Raw genomic sequence first — 20,416 nt, forward strand, 5'->3', positions numbered from 1 at the left:
TTAAGCTCAGTGCCGCATCAGTAGATAACTGAGCAGTGTGATTGCATTTGGAATGCCTACCAATTCTCCGGAGCGCATGATGTTATTCCCTTATCATGCATCCGTACACGGTGGACGGCTCGATTGTAACCATGCAGTGTCTTTCCGCTGACTGGTCAGCTCATGACAAAAATAAGCTTCTCACTGTAGCTCGGTACACGTGACGATGAACTAAACTAACTAACTAAATGAACTACTTTGCGTAAAATAATACCATATGTTCTTCTCTGGGGATCCCCAGAAATTGCTCTGGTTCCTTGGTCTGGAGGAGAAAGATATGGTCAGTCTGAGAATCGTAGGTTCTTTGCTCAGATTCAATTGTACTCCACTCCTGATCATCATCTGAAAAATAAAGAAATCAACCCTTACTATTCAGACATTCATCCTTAAAATGGCGCCCAACTCAGGCGACTATTGCGAAATGGCGCCCAACGCAGGCGACTATTTACGTGCCGGCCACAGAAGCACGTCTACAATCACATATTACAATCGTTCCACACTCTAGGAGCCAAGAGGTCCTTTTGCAGTTGTACGGGGCTCTAGTGAGACCGCACCTGGAGTACTGTGGGCAGTTTTGGTCTCCAAATTTGAGGAAGGATATTCTTGCTATTGAGGGCCTGCAGCGTAGGTTTACTAGGTTAATTCCCGGAATGGCGGGACTGTCGTATGTTGAAAGACTGGAGCGACTAGGCTTGTATACACTGGAATTTAGAAGGATGAGAGGAGATCTTATCGAAACGTATAAGATTATTAACGGGTTGGACACGTTAGAGGCAGGAAACATGTTCCCAATGTTGGGGGAGTCCAGAACAAGGGGCCACAGTTTAAAAATAAGAGGTAGGCCATTTAGAATTGAGATGAGGAAAAACTTTTTCAGTCAGAGAGTTGTGAATCTGTGGAATTCTCTGCCTCAGAAGGCAGTGGAGGCCAATTCTCTGAATGCATTCAAGAGAGAGCTGGATAGAGCTCTTAAGGATAGCGGAGTGAGGGGGTATGGGGAGAAGGCAGGAACGGAGTACTGATTGAGAATGATCAGCCATGATCACATTGAATGGCGGTGCTGGCTCGGAGGGCCGAATGGCCTCCTCCTGCACCTATTGTCTATTGCCTATTAAATCTCTACTTCTACAGCAACGTTTCTTTAACTGTGGCACTCCCTTATCATGTATCTCTACACTGTAAATGGCTCGATTGTAATCATGTATTGCGTTTCCGATGACTGGTTAGCACGCAACAGAAGCTTTTCACTGTACCTCGGTACACGTGACAATAAACAACTGAAAATGAGTTGAAATTGTAATCTGGAGGCATCCAACTTGATAACAACTTGACCTGCTAACAAACAGTTCACACTATTTCGCAGGCTTGGTAATCAATTCACTGAACACCTCCGCTCAGTCCGCCTGGGCCTACCTGATGTCCCGGTTGTTCAACACTTTAACTCCCCCCCCTCCCATTCCCACACTGACCTTCCTGTCCTGGGCCTCCTCCACTGTCAGAGTGAGGCCCAGCGCAAATTGGAGGAACATCACCTCATATTTCGCTTGGGCAGCTTACACCCCAGCGGTATGAACATTGACTTCTCTAACTTCAAGTAACCCTTGCTTTCCCTCTCTCTCCATTCCTTCCCCTTCCCAGTTCTCCGACTAGTTTCACTGTCCTCCTGATTAAATTTTACGTTATATGCCTCGTTATCACCTTCCCCATCTAACAACGATCTATTCTACATTATCCTTGATCCCCATCCCCTTTAATCTATCACTTTCACACCTTGCCCTTCCATATCTCTATGTCTACTTCTCCCCTGACTCTCGACCTGAAACCCATTCCTTCTCTCCAATTTGCGCTGGGACTCACTCTATTGGAGGAGGCCCAGGACAGAGAGGTCAGTGTGAGCTGCTGCCTGACCCGCTGAGTTACTCCAGCATTTTGTGTTCTGCTATACTGTTTTACGCACAGCTGCAAAACTGCAAATGAGCCATTGGATTCTCATTTGCATCAGATCTGAAATTAATCCTTTCTCTGTTTATCGTGAATGTTTGTTCCTGATTATCGACCGATTAGAGTCATAGAGTCGAACAGCAGAGAGACAGGCCCCTCGACCCAATTTGTCCACGCTGAACAAGATGTCCCGTCTAAGCTAGCCCCATTTGCCCGAGTTTGGCCCGATCCCTCTAAACCTTCCTTTGCCATGTATCTGTCCTAGTGCCTTTTACATGTTCAATGGATCAATGGTTCAATGGATCAATGGATCAATGGTTCAATGGATCAATGGATCAATGGTCCTTTCTTGTCACGTGTACCATTTAAGGTACGGTGAAATTTTATGTAGTTCAGTATAGACATACAGCACGGAAACAGGCCCTTCGGACCACCGAGTCCACGCCAACCAGCGATCCCCGCACATTAACACTATCCTACGCGTACTAAGGACAATTTACACACACGCCAAGCCAATTAACCTACAATCCTTTGGCGTCTTTGGAGTGTGGGAGGAAACCGAAGATCGCGGAGAAAACCCATGCGGTCACGGGGAGAACGAGCAAACTCCGTACAGACAGCGCCCGTAGTCGGGATTGAACCCGGGTCTCCGGCGCTGCAAGCGCAGTAAAGCAGCGACTCTACCGCTGCGCCACCACCGTACCAGAAAAAAAAGCACCAAAACACAACTAAAAATTACATCAAAGTTAACATAAACATCCACCACATCGGCTCCCCTACATTTCTCACTGTGATGGAAGGCAATAAACTCTTGTCTTCTTTCCTCCTTATTCTTCTGTGGTCGGGGCAGTACCTGCCTCAACTTACAAAATCATTTGATGAATAGATCGGGTCGATGCACAAAGTCTCTCGCCCAGAGTAGGGGAATCGAGAACCAGGTGACTCAGGCTGAAAGTGGGGGTGGGGGTGGGATGTTTTAATAGGAACTTGAGGGTTAACTTTTTCACACCCTTGGTTCATACTCAATCCTCCCCCCCCCCCCCCCCCCTCCCATCTCAAACCAATGTCCACTTGTTTTTGATTCCACTACCCTGGATAGCAGACTCTGTGCATTCAACCCATCTATTAGGATCCTGAGGGGTAACTTTCTTTACAAAAATGGGTGGTGGGTGCATAGAACGAGCTGCCGGAGGAGGTAGTTGAGGCACAACATCTATCATAACATCTAAGAGACGATGGGACGGGCACATGGATAGGATAGGTTACTTAGATGCAGTACGGAATCAAGCCCTTCAGCCTACCGAGTCCACACTGACCTGTTCACACTAGTAGAGGTCATAAGGCCATAAGTGATGGGAACAGAATTAGGCCATTCGGCCCATCAAGTCTACTCCATCATTCAATCATGGCTGATCTATCTCTCCCTCCTAACCCCATTCTCCTGCCTTCTCCCCATAACCTCTGACACCCACACTAATCAAGCATCTATCTATCTCTACCTTGAATATATCCACTGACTTGGCCTCCACGGCCTTCTGTGGCAAAGAATTCCACAGATTCACCACCCTCCGACTAAAGAATTTTCTCCTCATCCCCTTCCTGAAGGTATGTCCTATCATTCTGAGGCTGTGCCCTCTGGTCCTAGACTCTCCCACTAGTGGAAACATCCTCTCCACATCCACTCTGTCCAGGCCGCTCACTATTCTGTACGTCTCTTCTAAACTCCAACGCGTGCAGGCCCAGTGCCGCCAAACGCTCATCATAGGTTAACCTACTCACTCCTGGGATACTGCTTGTAAACCTCCTCTGGGCCCTCTCCAGAGCCAGCAAGTCCTTCCCCACATATGGTGCCCAAAATTGCTCGCGATATTCCAAATGCGGCTTGATCATTTCTACCAGTTCGAAGGTATTTATTCACAAAATGCTGGAGTAACTCAGCAGGTCAGGCAGCATCTCAGGAGAGAAGAAATGGGCGACGTTTCGGGTCGAAGACCCTTCTTCAGACTGAAGAAGGGTCTCGACCCGAAACGTCGCCCATTCCTTCTCTCCTGAGATGCTGCCTGACCTGCTGAGTTACTCCAGGATTTTGTGAATAAATACCTTCCATTTGTACCAGCATCTGCAGTTATTTTCTTACACTACTTATTTCTACCAGTTCTATGCTATCCCACTTTCTCATCCATTCCTTACACACCCGGAGCAATGTACAGACGCCACTTAACCTCTGTAGGCAGTTGGGACTAAGTGTAGATGGGGCATGTTGGTCAGCGTGGGCAAGTTGGGGGTCGAAGGGCCTGTTTCCTGTCCGCATGACTCCGTGACTCTCTGACCGTGCTGAGGAACGTGCTTAATATTAAAACAGGGGTTACCTCGGATTGTGATACATTCCACAACAGATTCTTGTGTCCAGGCTCCGGAACGAGGATCCTGTTGAGAACCGTAAACCAAGACGTTGTCACTCGAGCCGGCCATCGAGGGCATCCCTGTTAAATGAGGAGAAGAAAAACCCACTTTTAACTGCAATTATGTTGCCGGTGTAATTCGCAAAAAAAGGCTGAGGTAAAAGCCATTGGAAATGCATGAACAAGATTTGTCGAGATGACAAAGGTGACCTCCCCCCTCCCTTCCCCCACCCCTCCACCATCTGTATTGAAAGAGCAGGGAATGGAGATGGCTTTATCAGCGGAAGCAACTAGAAGGAACCGGGGTAGCACAGTGGCACAGATCAGTTCAGTTTCAGTACAGGTCAGTTTACAGTCACATGTACCGAGGTGAAAAGCTTTTGTTGCGGGCTATCCAGTTAGCGGAAAGACAATACGTGATTACAATCGAGCCATTTACAGTGTACAGATACTTGATAAGGGAATAATATTTAGTGAAAGGTAAAGCCAGCAAAGTCCGATCAAGGATAGTCCGAGGGTCACCAATGAGGTCGATAGTAGTTCAGGACTGCTCTCTGGTTGTGGTGGGATGGTTCAGTTGCCTGATAACAGCTGGGAAGAAACTGTCCCTGAATCTGGAGGTGTGCGTTTTCACACTTCTGTGCCTCTTGCCTGATGTGGGAAGAGGGAGTGGCCAGGGTGTGACTGGTCCTAGATTATGCTGCTGGCCTTGCCGAGGCAGCGTGAGGTATAAATGGAGTCAATGGAAGGGAGGTTGGTTTGTGCGATGGTCTGGGCTGTGTCCACAATTTATATGTGATCTGCGTGGGTTTTCTCCGGGTGCTCCGGTTTCCTCCCACACTCCAAACAATGTACAGGTTTGTAGGCTAATTGGCTTGGTACAAATGTAAATTGTCCCCAGTGTGTGAAGGACAGTGGGTTTATGTGCGGAGATCGCTGGTCGGTGCGGACTCAGTGGGCCGAAGGGCCTGTTTCTACGCTGCATCTCGAAACGAAAGTTTCCGATTGACATTTTAACTTGTGCACTTATATGCAGCCAGCAACTTTCAACTCAAAATTAAATCATACCTTAAGGCAATCACAAAGCCAGGAACGATAGTTTTGTAATGCACCAGAATGTCATTTTATTTTCAATTGGTAAGCTGTGAACTCATGTTTTCTTCAATATTCATATTATGCACAATGTTGTATTGAACAAAATGCAGCAGAGCATTCCCTGAAGCTGCCTAGACGGCAATCTGTTTAATAAGTTGAGCAGACACAAAATGCCGGAGTACTTCAGCGTGGACTGGCAGCATCTCTGGAGAAAAGGAATGGGCGACGTTTCGGGTCGAGACCCTTCTTCAGACTGATGTCAGGGGAGTGGGCGGGACAAAGATAGAATGTAGTCGGAGACAGTAAGACTGGTGGGAGAACTGGGAAGGGGGAGGGGATGTGGAGAGAGGGAAAGCAAGGGCAATTTGAAGTTAGAGAAGTCAATGTTCATACCGCTGGGGTGTAAGCTGCCCAAGCGAAATATGAGGTGCTGTTCCTCCAATTTGCGCTGGGCCTCACTCTGACAGTGGAAGAGGCCCAGGACAGAAAGGTCAGTGTGGGAATGGGAGGGGGAGTTAAACTGCTGAGCCACCGGGAGTTCAGGAAGGTTAAGGCGGACTGAGCGGAGGTGTTCAGCGAAACGATCGCCGAGCCTGCGCTTGGTCTCGCCGATGTAGAGAAGTTTGCACCTGGAACAGCGGATACAGTAGATGAGGATGGAGGAGGTGCAAGCGAACCACTGCCTCACCTGGAAAGACTGTCGGGGTCCTTGGATGGAGTTGAAGGGTGGAAATGTGAAGATGTGATCCCATTGGAGGTGGCAAAAGTGATTATATACTATATGTGAATGTTGACGGGGTGGAAGGTGAGGACAAGGGGGACTTTGTCCTTGTTGGGAGCAAGAGTGGAGCTAAAAGTATTGATTACAGAGATACGATGCTCCAGGAGTCCAGATCATGAATTGTGGACTAAGCAGCATTATAAGACTTGGGGAATTTCTAAGAAAACCTAACTCAAAGCAGTTTAGTTTAGTTTAGTTTAGTTTAGAGATACATCGAGGAAACAGGCCCATCGGCCCACGGATCCGGGCTGACCCAGCGATCCCCGCAAGTTAACACTATCCTGCCAGGGACACACCGGGGACAATTTTTACATTTACACCAAGCCAATTAACCTACAAACATGCACGTCTTTGGAGTGTGGGAGGGAACCGGAGATCTCGGAGAAAACTCACGCAGGTCACTGGGAGAACGTACAAACTCCGTACAGACGGCACCCGTAGTCGGGATCAGATCTGGGTCTCTGGCGTTGCAGGCGCTGTAAGGCAGCAACTCTACCGCTGCGCCACTGTGTCGCATACGTTGGACTTGAAGTCGTGAAAAAGGAGTGGAGACTGGTGCATCTCCTTCAATGGTGGACACCCCTCGTAATAGGAATAGACCGTAGAGCTGCTGCCTCACAGCGCCAGAGGCCCGGGTTCGATCCTGACTACGAGTGCTGTCTGTGCGGAGTTTGTGCGTTCTCCCCGTGACCTGCAAGTGGGACAGGCAGCATCTCTTAAGAAAAATAATAGGCTGTGTTTCGGGTCGAGACCCTTCTTCAGACTGAAGAAAGTTCTCGACCTGAAACGTCACCTATTCTTCAGTCTGAAGAAAGTTCTCGACCCGAAACGTCTTCAGTCCGAAGAAGAGTCTCCCATTCATTTTCTCCAGAGATGCTGCCTGACCCGCTGAGTTGCTCCAGCGTTTTGTGTCTGTCTTTTAACAGATGGAAATTTCAACCATGCAAGCATCATCCATCATTAATCACAGAGAGTATTTGAGAGGTGAACTGACCGCTTTGGACAGGTGAATCTGCGGTACATGGCCCTGGCGTTAGAGTGTCCTTCGGGTGGGGTGCTTGCTGCAGAGAGTGGTTGCTGAGGTTGTTAGGCTGAGTTTGACTTGGGGCCAGACACGGCAGGCTTCTTCTCGAAGGCTTCAATGGCTGCTCTGTGATGACCCCACTCACACTCGTGTTCATCCCTGCAAAAGAAAGACAACCACAGATGCTTTGATCATTTACAACGCAGTAGATGAATGAAATAATAAGGGATGAACAATAAATGATCTTATGGAAGTGTATGAAACGAAATGATACGATACGATAGAACTTTATTTATCCCGGGAGGGAAATTGATCGGCCGACAGTCATAAAAAACACAAAATACATGAAACATGGAATTAAAGTGTCGAGTGGAAAGCCCAGGATTGGGGATGTGCGAAGATTGGGGAGGGGGGGGGAAGGGGGAGTCAGTCTCAGTCTACCCCACGACAGAAGGGGGAGGAGTTGTACAGTTTGATAGCCACAGGGAAGAAGGATCTCCTGTGGCGTTGTTCCATGAGAGGAAGAGTGTGAAAGTCGCCTAGACTTACCTAAGAAATATTTCAAAGAACACAAGACTCAGTTAAAACGTTTTACTTTTACACCAAGGTGGGGGAAGACACAGAGAACTGAGTGCACTGTTGTCCACTCGAGCACCTGCTTCTCTCCTCTCAAAGAATACCCCGAATACAGGCGATATTTATACAGCTCAAAGCAGCACAAAAGGCACATCCTGTAATTGTCCACGGTTCAGTAATTTTCCACAGTTACATGACATCATCTAGTCTTAACAATAACATAGTAGAGTTCCCATAGTATAGTTCTTTTAATTGTTAGGGAGTCAAACAGGAGTCAAGAGGAGTTGCATAGCTAAGATGATTTGAGAGGCACCGTTGTGTGATAAGGAGGCACCATAGCATCTAGTTCAGAACATTGGAATGTCCTGTCCTCAACAAACCCTGAAAAACAACTTCTAAACCTTGGGAAGCAACTTATTATCTGCAGGTGTCTGGTACCGTGGAGGCCGACTTCCCACGGGAGTGTATTCAGTATAATAGCACATTCAGCTTAAAATGGCTGCCATAGTTAACACAGAATGGTTTCCACAGAATTACCTCTTACAAGAGAGCAGTGCTGAACTACTATCCACCTCATTGGTGACCCCCGGCCTATCCTTGATCGGGCTATGCTGGCTTTACCTTGCACTAAACGTTATTCCCTTGTCATGCACCTGTACATGATTGTAATCATGTATTGTCTTTCCGCTGGCTGGTTAGCACGCAACAAAGGCTTTTCGGTACACGTGACAATAAACTAATCAATGATCGAGTGGGCGCACTCAGTCAGAGACTTGCCCCAGAGGAGGGGAATCGAGAACCAGAGGACATAATGTTCACGGTGAGGGGGGAAAGATTTAATGGGAATCTGAGGGAGGATGGTGGGAGCTGGCGACGACGACGGACACGAGGGGCGAGGAGTGAGGCCAGAGGAGAGGAGGAGATGGAAACGGAGTCTGGCCCACCCCGCCCTCGGGCACGACTGCGGGAGGCTGCTACTCCACGTGGCAAAGAGGTGGATGGGAGAGGAGAGGGACGGGAGGCCCCTGCAACAGCCTGGTTTCCTGGCAACCGTCGGCCCTCTCCTCGCCCCGCCACCCTTTCTCTCCCTTAATGTCACTGCAAATGTTGCTGCAATGAAAAAAAAAATCATCTTATGCACAAAGTGGTTGATTTCTGCACAAACCCTTGGTTATTGGCACCAAAGCCAAGTTTGAAATTCCTTGACCTAACATAAGATAGTCGTGGTCTGTCAAAGTTTCAGATTTAGGTTCAGGTTTATTATTGTCACGTGTACCGAGGTACAGTGAACAGCTTTCTTTTGCATGCTATTCAATCAGATCAAATAATGCCATACATCAATACAATCGAGCCAAACTCAAGTACAATAGGTAGAGCAAAGGGGAAGATACAGAGTGCAGAATATAGTTCTCAGCATTGTAGCGCACCAGTTCCAGAGACAAAGTCCAACGTCCGCAATGAGGTAGAGGTGAATGGGACAGTACATCAGCTTATGGAAGGACCGTTCAGAAGCCTGATAACAGAGGGGGAGAAGCAGTTCCTGAGTCTGGTGGTGCGCGCTTTCAAGCTTCTGTACCTTCTGCCGGACGGGAGCGGGGAGAGGAAGAAGGGGTGTCAGGGGTTGTGGGGTGAAGGCAGGAGAATGGGGTTGAGAGGGAGAGATAGATCAGCCATGATTGAAAGGCGGAGTAGACTTGATGGGCTGAATGGCCTCATTCTGCTCCTAGAATGTACGGAGTGACCAGATTATCTTAAACCACAAGTAACGTCCAAGGCAATAACAGCCTACGTTTGTAGGTTAATTGGGTGTTGTAAAATTGTAAATTGTCCCTTGTGTGTCAGATAGTGCTAGTGTATGGGAATCATTGGTCTGCGCAGACTCGGCGAGCCAAATTCCTGTTTCAATGCAGTATCTCTAAACCATACATCAGTTTTGTCCATGGCAGCAGAATAAATGGCTTGCAGGGGTTAAATTTCTATCTTGCTTTCCTTCCACTTTGCCTGAAAAAATATTTTACCAGGAGTGAGAATCGACTTGTGATGAGATTAGGTCATAAGTGATAGGAGGAGAATTAGGCCATTCGGCCCATCAAGTCTACACTGCGGTTCAGTCACGGCCGATCTATCTAACCCCATTCTCCTGCCTTCCCCCCGTAACCCCCGACACCCTGCAGATTCTGCAGATCAGTAGACATGCAGCAGTCTGGAGTACCGCAGAAAAAACAACTCGCTTGCCTGATGTTCACAGTGGGAGTTGATGGATGCGTATTGTCTTTCAGACTTCCCACTGCTAATGGAGCTGCATCTTGGCTTTTTCTAAACTCAAACTCTCTCCAATCCTAATGGGCAGTAGGATTTAGTGCCGTGTGGGACGGGACGGCAGGTGCTGTTTTAAACCGAAGATAGACACATAAAAGCTGGAGTAACTGCATCTCTGGAGAGAAGGGAATGGGTGACGTTGTCTCGGGTCGAGACCCTTCTTCAGACTGGTTAGGGATAAGGGAAACGAGAGAAATAGACGATGATGTGGAGAGATAAAGAACAATGAATGAACGATATGCAAAAAAAGTAACGATGATAAAGGGAACAGGCCATTGTGAGCTGTTTGTTGGGTGATAACGAGAAGCTGGTGCGACTTGGGTGGGGGAGGGGGATAGAGAGAGAGGGGAGGGATAGAGAAGAAGGGTCTCGACTCGAAACGTCACCCATTCCTTCTCTCCAGAGATGCTGCCTGTCCCGCTGAGTTACTGCAGCATTTTGTGTCGTTCTCCACTATTTTACACACAGCTGCAAAACTGCAAATGAGCCTTTGGATTCTCACTCGCATCAGGTCTGAAATCAATCCTGTTTCTTTACGAGATCTACGTTAGCTCTGCTTATCACGAACGTCTGTTCTTGACAATGCAGCACTATTGTCATGGGATTCCCTTCCCACTCCCCAATCTTTGCACGTCCCCAATCCTGGCCTTTCCACGCGTCACTTTAATTCCATGTTTCATGGACCGTGTTGTGTTTTATGACTGTTGGCAGACCAGTCTCCCTCCTGGCATAAATAAAGTCCTATCGCATCGCATCGTGTCATATCGCATTAGAGTCACGGAGTAATACAGCTGAGAAACTGCTCTGGGCGCCCACAGTGGCGCAGCGGCAGAGTTGCTGCCTCACGGCACTTGCAGCGCCGGAGACCCGGGTTTGATCCCGACCACGGGCGCTGCCTGTGCGGAGTTTGCACGTTCTCCCCGTGGGTTTTCTCCGAGATCTTCGGTTTCCTCCCACGCTCCAAAGACGTGCAGGTCTGTAGGTGAATTGGCTTGGTGTATGTGTAAATTGTCCCTCGTGTGTGTAGGATAGTGTTAGTGTGCGGGGATCACTGGTCAGTGCGCACTGCGGGCCTGTTTCCGCGCTGTTTCTCTGAAACTGAAACAGGCCCCTCGACCCAATTTGTTCACGCCGACCAAGGTGCCGAATCTAAGATCGCCCACATTTGGCCCATCCCCTCTGAATCCTTCTGTTCCAAGTTACGCCAGCATTTTGTGTCTGTCATTTACTCCCCACGGTGTACTCCAGCTTTAACTGTTCACCTGACAGTCTGCTGCATTGCAGTTAACAGTCTTGTCCTGCACAAAGCCTAAAATCTCCTGCACAACTTGTCCCCCCCCCCCCCCCACACAACACTCTGCATCCAAGATATCCACATCTCATTGAATCTGCATTGACCTATTTTATCAATTCCAAGGCTGGTTCTTTGGATTAATCTTCCTTGATTTTTTTAATTGTCTGTCTCACAATCCTCCACCTATTATTGCCAAAGGCGCCTCAGTTTGATGGCTTCAGCAAGCCTGGCCAACTTCCAGCGTTCCTGTGTGTTAGGCTCGCGTTGTGTTGGCATCTCAGCTGCAGCAGTACAGACCTTTCCTGTCTTGTCACCTCACCCTCCACCGGTCAATCAATCATTTCGCTGCAGTCTGACTTAGCATCCAAACATTCATGGCCACAGTCAAATACAGCACTCTTTTTAAAACACGTTTTTTTTCCGTGCGTATATGTGCGTGTGTGTGTGTATATAATAATAATAATATATCCCTTTATTCGTCCCACACCGGGGAAATTTACAATTTATATATGTATATATATAATGGGTCTGGACGCAGTAGGAATCAGGCAGGACGCCAGGTAGGTATTAACAGTCATTTAATCCAGCACTAGTCCCTTCCCCAGCCCTGTCCAACCCGTGCCGAGGTGATGCCGAGGGTATATATACACACACACATATATTAATATATGATCTTGTGGTGGTACCTGGGGATTAGGCCAATCCCTGGATCATCACCTCGGCACGGGTTGGACAGGGCTGGGGAAGGGACTAGTGCTGGATTAAATGACTGTTAATACCTACCTGGCATCCTGCCTGATTCCTACTGCGTCCAGACCCATTACAATCTAATATATGATCTGTATATGTGTGTACCAGGATGTTTCCACTGGTGGGAGAGTCCAGGACCAGAGGTCTTAGCCTCAGAATTAAAAGGGCGCTCTTTTAGAAAGGAGGTGAGGAGGAACTTTTTTAGTCAGAGGGTAGTTAATCTGTGGAACTCATTGCCACGTCAGTGGATATTTTGTAAGGCAGAGATAGACAAATTCTTGATCAGAACGGGTGTCAGGGGCTATGGGGAGAAGGCAGGAGAATGGGGTTAGGAGGAGGCGATAGATCAGACATGATTGAATGGCGGAGTAGACTTGATGGGCCCAATGGCCTAATTCTGCTCCTATCACTTATGACCTTATACAGACACCAACACTGCCCATAATCCGTTATTCCTAGGGTTTTCTGTATCGGTTCAGGGATGAACATGGAAAAGTTGACTTTAGAATATTTAACATCACACGTGCTCAATGTGACTAAAAAGTTAGAAATGTAATAAACATATTATTAGATTTATGTGTGGCTAAAGTAAAGATTAGATTTAATTAATATTTAATATATTAATGATTTATATATTACATTGTAATCATATCATATCATATCATATCATATATATACAGCGCGGAAACAGGCCTTTTCGGCCCACCAAGTCCGCACCGCCCAGTGATCCCCGCACATTAACACTATCCTACACACACTAGGGACAATTTTTACATTTACCCAGCCAATTAACCTACATACCTGTACGTCTTTGGAGTGTGGGAGGAAACCGAAGATCTCGGAGAAAACCCACGCAGGTCACGGGGAGAACGTACAAACTCCTTACAGTGCAGCACCCGTAGTCAGGATCGAACCCGAGTCTCCGGCGCTGCATTCGCTGTAAAGCAGCAACTCTACCGCTGCGCTACCGTGCCGATTAGCTCAGATGAATTAATTGCTTTAGACGTTACACTTTAGAGATACCGTTTAGAGGAAACATGCCCTTCGGCCCATCGAGTCTGCGCCGACCAGCAATCACCCCGTACACTAGCACTATGCTACACACACTAGGGACAGTTTTCAATTTACGGAAGCCAATTAACCGACAAACCTGCACGTCTTTGGAGTGTGGGAGGAAACCGGAGCACCCGGAGAAAACCCACGCAGGTCACGGGGAGAGCGTGAAAACTCTGTACAGACAGCACCCGTGGTCAGGATCGAACCCGGCGATCAAAGGCAGCAACTCCACCGCTGCGCCACCGTGCCACTTTACTTGAAAACTTTATTTACAAATCAGTAGTGTGTAAGAATATCAACTATTATCAACTATTATGTATGGATTTTGGTTTTTGCTAATTAACTGTGGCCAGTTAGCAATAAATTCCACATATAGAGTGGCACGGTGGTGCAGCGGTAGAGTTACTGCCTCACAGCGCCAGAGACCCCGGTTCGATCCTGACTACGGCTGCTGTCTGTACGGAGTTTGTACGTTCTCCCCTTGGGTTTCCTCAGGTGCTCCGGTTTCCCACACTCCAAAGACGTGCAGGTTTGTAGGTTAATTGGCTTCGGTAAAGATAGTAAATTGTCCCTAGTGTGTGTAGGATGGTGCTAGTATACAGGGATTGTTGGTTGGAGCAGACTCGATGGGCCGAAGGGCCCGTTGCCATGCCGTATCTCCCAACTAAGCTAAATATACACTTGCGCGTTGGAATCAGGGCCGTTTTTACAGCATTATGGGCTGCCGGGCAAAGCAGTGTACTCTCCCCCACCCCCCTTTCCCTACCAGCCCCTCCCTGTCGTGCCAGCGAAAAGCACTTACCGAAAAGCACTTAGCGATGGACTTAGAGTGCTACATTGTTGCGAAAAGCACTTACAGATCGCTGTGAGAAGCACTTAGTGACCGAAAATGTTGCGAAAAAAGCACTTATTGAACCTACATTTTTAAAGTAGTATTTATTTATTGCAAGTCACTTAACATACACAGATCAGCATGGGGCCCCTATGCTCGTGGGCCCCCGGGCAAGTGCCCATCAGGCCCATGCGTTAAGACGGTCCTGGTTGGAATTGGTAAGTCCAAATATTAAATAAGACTCATTATCTCTAATTATTATTAAATAAGGCTCAGTCTGAAGAAGGGTCTCGACCCGAAACGTCACCCATTCCTTCTCTCCAGAGATGCTGCCTGGCCCGCTGGTGTATGTATGCTTATTGCTTTTAGAGTAAGAATCAATTGAATCGTGGGGTCATTGTGCCACAGAGGGTCACTCAAGCCTGCTGGGTCCATGCCAACACATTACGGAGCATTCCCTTGACAGTCCCATCCCCCAGCTCAACTTTTGCCCAAAGCTCAGCCAAATTCACGGGAAGATACGTCTACGAACTCAACATTCTAACATTTCAAAAGGAGGAAATGTACTTCTGAAGAAGGGTCTCGACCCGAAACGTCACCCATTCCTTCTCTCCTGAGATGCTGCCTGACCTGCTGAGTTACTCCAGCATTTTGTGAAGTAAATGTACACAGCAAGATCACACAATTGTCTGCTGTAGAATATCATGGACTCAGCCCAATTTAAGGTAATTACCTGAACAGACACCACTCCCCCCCGTCCCTCTTTTTCACCTCTCTCTTCCCCATACACACCCAATTTCACCCCTTTTCCCTCAGCCCCATCCCATTCCACCCGTATTCCTTTCTCTGACTTCACAATTTTCGCATCCCCTATCCTTATCTTATCTCACAGCATTTTTGTCTTTTCATCTCTGGCCTTTGTCCAAACATCTGCCAATTGCTCACCATCACCTGTATCCACCTATCACTTGCTAGACCTTGCCCTGCCCCGCCCCCCCCCAAACCCTCTACAATCAGTATGAAGATGGGTTCCGACACGAAACGTCACCTATCCATGTTCTCCAGAGATGGTACCTGACCTGCTGAGTTACTCCAGCACTCTGTGAAACGTCACCTATCCATGTTCTCCAGAGATGGTACCTGACCTGCTGAGTTACTCCAGCACTCTGTGAAACATCCCCTGTCCATGTTCTCCAGAGATGCTGCCTGACCCACTGAGTTACTCCAGCACTCTGTGAAACGTCACCTATCCATGTTCTCCACAGATGCTGCCTGACCCACTGAGTTACTCCAGCACTCTATGAAACGTCACCTATCCATGTTCTCCACAGATGCTGCCTGACCTGCTGAGTTACTCCAGCACTCTGTGAAACGTCACCTATCCATGTTCTCCACAGATGCTCCCTGACCCGCTGAGTTACTCCGCATTCTGTGAAACGTCACCTATCCATGTTCTCCACAGATGCTGCCTGACCTGCTGAGTTACTCCAGCACTCTGTGAAACGTCACTTATCCATGTTCTCCACAGATGCTGCCTGATCCGCTGAGTTACTCCAACACTTTGTGTCTTATTATGTAAACCAGCATCTGCAGTTCCATTTGCCTCTGTTTACATTTCCAAGTTTCATCGTATGCAAGAGTTTGCTTTTGGAGATGCAGCGTGGAAACAGGCTCTTCGGCCCACCGAGTCGGCGCCGACCAGCGGACTCGTACACTAGCACTATCCTACACACACTAGGGACAATCTACAATTTTACAGAGGTCAATTCACCGACAAACCTGTACGTCTTTGGAACGTGTGGGGAAACCGGAGCACCAGGAGAAAACCCACGTAAGTCACAGGGTACAGTGTACAAACTCTGTACAGACAGCACCTGTAGTCAGGATCGAACCTAGGTCTCTGGCACGGAGAGGCAGCAACTCTACCGCTGCGCCACCGTACCACCCAGTTATATATAGTGTGCTGCTTTTAACACATTCCAGCCCAATGGTGATCGCAAGCTGCTAGTTATTTCTATCAATCCTTACCTTTGCCAAGCGGAGACGGGCCGATGTGAAACATTTGGTAATGAAGACAGTGAAACAAAAAATTCAGTCAATTAACTTAGAGAGTGTCTTGAGGGCAGGCATTTGTTGTGATGACTGACACAAAGGCGGGGGTTTTGCTGTACCGGGTTAGTTTACAGAGCTCCCAGTATTAAATTCCATTGTGGTCAAAGTGGAATTAAGTGTCAGACCCAGTGCATTGTTTATAGAGTCGCACAGCACGGAAACAGGCCTTTCTGCCCAACTTGCCCACGTCGACCAAGATGCCCCATCTACGCTAGTCCCACCTGCCCGTGCTTGGCCCACATCCCCCTAGACCTTGCGTGTGGGAAGGAAATGCAGATGCTGGTTTAAACTGAAGATAGACACAAAATGCTGGAGTAACTCAGAGGGACAGGCAGCATTTCTGGAGAGAAGGAATGGGCGACGTTTCTGGTCGAGACCCCCTGAAGAAGGGACCCGAAACATCACCCATTCCGTCTCTCCAGAGATTTTGTTTCTATCTCTCTGAAACCTTTCATATCCATGTACATGACCAAATGTCTTTTAAATGCTCTTCTACTGTAGTACCTGCCTCAACTACCGAACATGGAAAAGTGACTTGGGAAAAGTGACTTCATCGACTTGGGAATGGTCTGATGTTTATGGAAAATTGATTGAAAACCTATTATTACTGTTTTCTGAAGAAATACTTTCACCAAATGAGAAACTTTATGAAGAAGTGTTTGGGATTTCAAGTTCATGGACGATGCCACTAATGATAGAAATTTACCCTGAGCAAAAAAACAATCTACTGGCGAAAAGGACACAGAGTGCTGGAGTAACTCAGCGGGTCAGGCAGCATCTCTGGAGAACATGGATAGGTGACGTTTCAGGTCATCTTTATTCAGAGTGATAGGTGGGTCTAGACCGGAAACGTCACCTATCCATGTTCTCCCGAGAAGCTGCCTGACCCGCTGAGTTCCTCCAGCACTCTGTGAAACATCCCCTGTCCATGTTCTCCACAGATGCTGCCTGACCTGCTGAGTTACTCCAGCACTCTGTGTCCTTTTCTGTAAACCAGCATCTGCAGTTCTTTGCTTCTACAATCTGCCCGGTGGAGGTCAGCAGGTCAGACAGCGTCTGTGGGGGGAAATGGACAGGTGGGCCTTTGGGTCAGGACCCTTCTCCAGTGCATCTACAGTGCTTCCTGTCTCTAGAAATTCACCCTAACTCACCAGCACTGTGGGATACTGTAGCACTTGTTCCTTTTGTACTCAATTCCCTGTATTAAGTTCCACGCATTTCAATGGAGTCATACACCAGAAGAATTATACAATGGAGGGCTGGTGTCCTCGTGATATGCAATGCTGGAAGACAAAGGTGAATTTCTATCCTGGGAGTAACTGTGTGATCAGCTCGACTCTGGTGACTGATAGCGGAAAGAATGGAGATTACACAACCACTGCTGGAGTGTGTGAGAGAGGATGGAGAATATCCACATACCTGTCCAAATGTTTCTTAAACGTTGCGAAACTCCCGAAACATCTGCAGTTGAGCAACTTGAGGTGATATCAACTCAAGGCGTGGAAAAGTTGCCCCTCAGGTTCCTATTACATCTTTCCTCACCTTAAACCTACATCCTCTGGTTTTTGAATCCTTTACTCAGGGTTAAAGACCGTGCGTTTACCTTTCTCTATTCACCTCGTGATTTTATGCACCTCGGACTCCTGTCCTCCAAGTTGTGTTGGTGCTGGCTGTGCTGTTACCAACAAATCCCATCAGTTGTATTTCTTGCGTCCTGAGAGTCATTGCAATGGAAGAGTTGGAGGACCCGACGTGGGGGAGGGGGGGGGGGGGGGCCGTGAAGAACAAAGGGGACCCTGGGGGACGGTGGGAGAACAAAGGAGGATTCTAGTTTACAATCCTCTGCCCAGGGGATAAGTCTGAGTTTGTCCGTTTGTTCCGGTGAAGGCGCTGTGCACACGGCAGCCAACCAACAGTCCCGCTTGTCCTTTACTTTTTTATTTCAGTTTTAATTTCATTTTAATTTCGAGTTTTCGTGTACTTTGTGTACACGAACCTTCGGGTTCCAATTAAACCTTTCCTCTCCCACCTCGAACCTATGCTCTCCAGTTCTTGATTCCCCAACTCTGGAAAAAAGACCAATTCCCCTCTGGGGATGAATAAAGTTTCATCGTATCGTGTCGAGTCGAGTTAAGCACATCATGAAAGAGGTGATGAACTATTACTGAAAGCGTTCAAGTAACCAGTAGCCGGGGATGGCTCAGGTTACTGAACAGGAGGGACTCCAGCAGAGATTAGCCTCTCAGTCTCCATCCTTATGCTTAATACATAAGTGCTCATTGTTCTAGGATTTGAGATACCCTAATGCACGATGCGTACACAAACTGCTGAATGAGATTGGATACATAATGCATTGAGCCCCTGGGCTTTTCACTGCAGTACTTCAGCTACGTGTATGTCACGGACCCAGGTCAGTTCGGGAAGCTGCAACATTAGGCGGCCCTCTCTGCAGCTCAAAACTAACTTTGTCTATCTCTTGGACACACAAGGAACTGCAGGTGCTTAATCTGAAGAAGGGTCTCGACCCGAAACGACTCTCCAGAGATGCTGCCTGTCCCGCTGAGTTACTCCAGCATTTTGTGTCTATCTCTGGTGTTTAGTTTAGTTTAGTTTAGAGATACAGCGCGGAAACAGGCCCTTCGGCCCACCGAGTCCACTCCGACCAGCGATCCACACACACACATGGGACAATTTTATACCAAGCCAATTAACCTACAAACCTGTATGTCTTTGGAGGGTGGAAGGAAATCGAAGCTCCCGGAGAAAACCAACGCAGGCCACGTGGAGAACGTACAAACTCCGTACAGACAGCACCCGGAGTCAGGATCCAACCCGGGTCTCTGGCGCTGTGAGGCAGCAACTCGACCGCTGTGCCACCGTGACGGTTTATCAAAAAAAGACAAAGTGCTGGATTAACGTCACCTATCCATGTTCTCCACAGATGCTGCCTGACCCGCTGAGTTACTCCAGCACTCTGTGAAACGTCACCTTTCCATGTTCTCCACAGATGCTGCCTGACCCGCTGAGTTACTCCAGCACTCTGTGAAATGTCACCTATCCATGTTCTCCACAGATGCTGCCTGACCCGCTGAGTTACTCCAGCACTCTGTGTCCTAATTACTCGTATTTGACTCACATCCCTCTGAACCTTCCCTATCCATATTCCTGTTCAAATGGCTTTTAAACGCTGTTATTGTACCTGCCTCAATTACCTCTTCTGACAGCTCACTCCATATATCCACCCCCTCTATGTGAAAATGTTGCCCCTCAGGTTCCAATTAAATCTTTCCTCTCCCACCTCGAACCTATGCTCTCCAGTTCTTGATTCCCCAACTCTGGAAAAAAAGACTGTACATTCACCCTAATTATTCCACTCGTGAATTTATGGGTCTCTCGAAGATCATCCTCAGGCTCTTGTCTCCAAGGAATAAAGTCCTCGCCTGCCCAACCTCTCCGTACAGTTCAGGCACTCATGTCCTGGCAACTGCCTTGTAAATGTTCTCTGCACCATTTCCAGCCTAATGGCATCTTTCTTTTTAGACATCGAAACATAGAAACATAGAAAATAGGTGCAGGAGGTGGACATTCGGCCCTTCAAGCCAGCACCGCCATTCATTGCGATCATGGCTGATCATCCTCAATCAGTAGCCCGTGCCTGCCTTCTCCCCATACCCCCAGAGCTCTATCTAACTCTCTCTTAAATTCATCCAGTGATTTGGCCTCCACTGCCCTCTGCGGCAGAGAATTCTGCAAATTCACAACTCTCCGGGCGAAAACGTTCCTTCTCACCTCAGTGTTAAGGGCAGCCACAACTGAACGTAATACGGACTCACCAACACCTGGTACAACTGTAGCATAAATTATCCCAACTTCTGTACAATGGCCTTCATCATTTTCCCTATCCGCCATGATGCCACTTTGAGGGAACTCTGCTTCTATACCCCGAGATCCCTCTGTTCCACAACCCTCCCCAGGGCCCAACCATTCAGCATGAAGATCCTGCCCTGGTTTGAGTTCCCAAAATGCAAGACCTCCTGCTTATCTGAATTAAATCCCACAAGCCAACGCTCAGCCCACTTATCCAGCTGATCAAATCCCATTTGATGGCCATCTTCATCGCCCACAATTCCACGGTGGCGCAGCGGTAGAGTTGCTGCCTCAAAGCGCCAGAGACACGGGTTCGATCCCGACTACG

At 48.0% G+C, this 20,416-nt stretch overlaps 1 protein-coding gene across 2 annotated transcripts in view; it reads right to left on the minus strand.

Moving 5' to 3' along the window:
• The window catches only part of ano3 (anoctamin 3), a 183,386-nt gene that overhangs the window by 127,713 nt on the left and 35,257 nt on the right, over positions 1–20,416 (minus strand). For both annotated transcript variants that reach the window (XM_078415487.1, XM_078415486.1), the window contains exons 2-4: positions 7,253–7,441; positions 4,350–4,463; positions 254–381 (exon numbers count right to left, since the gene is read on the minus strand). In XM_078415487.1, coding sequence (XP_078271613.1) covers positions 254–381; positions 4,350–4,463; positions 7,253–7,441 — 431 coding nt within the window. The remainder of the gene's footprint in view (positions 1–253; positions 382–4,349; positions 4,464–7,252; positions 7,442–20,416) is intronic.

The sequence above is a fragment of the Rhinoraja longicauda genome, chromosome 18, assembly GCF_053455715.1.
Source record: "Rhinoraja longicauda isolate Sanriku21f chromosome 18, sRhiLon1.1, whole genome shotgun sequence".
Lineage (NCBI taxonomy): Eukaryota > Metazoa > Chordata > Chondrichthyes > Rajiformes > Arhynchobatidae > Rhinoraja > Rhinoraja longicauda.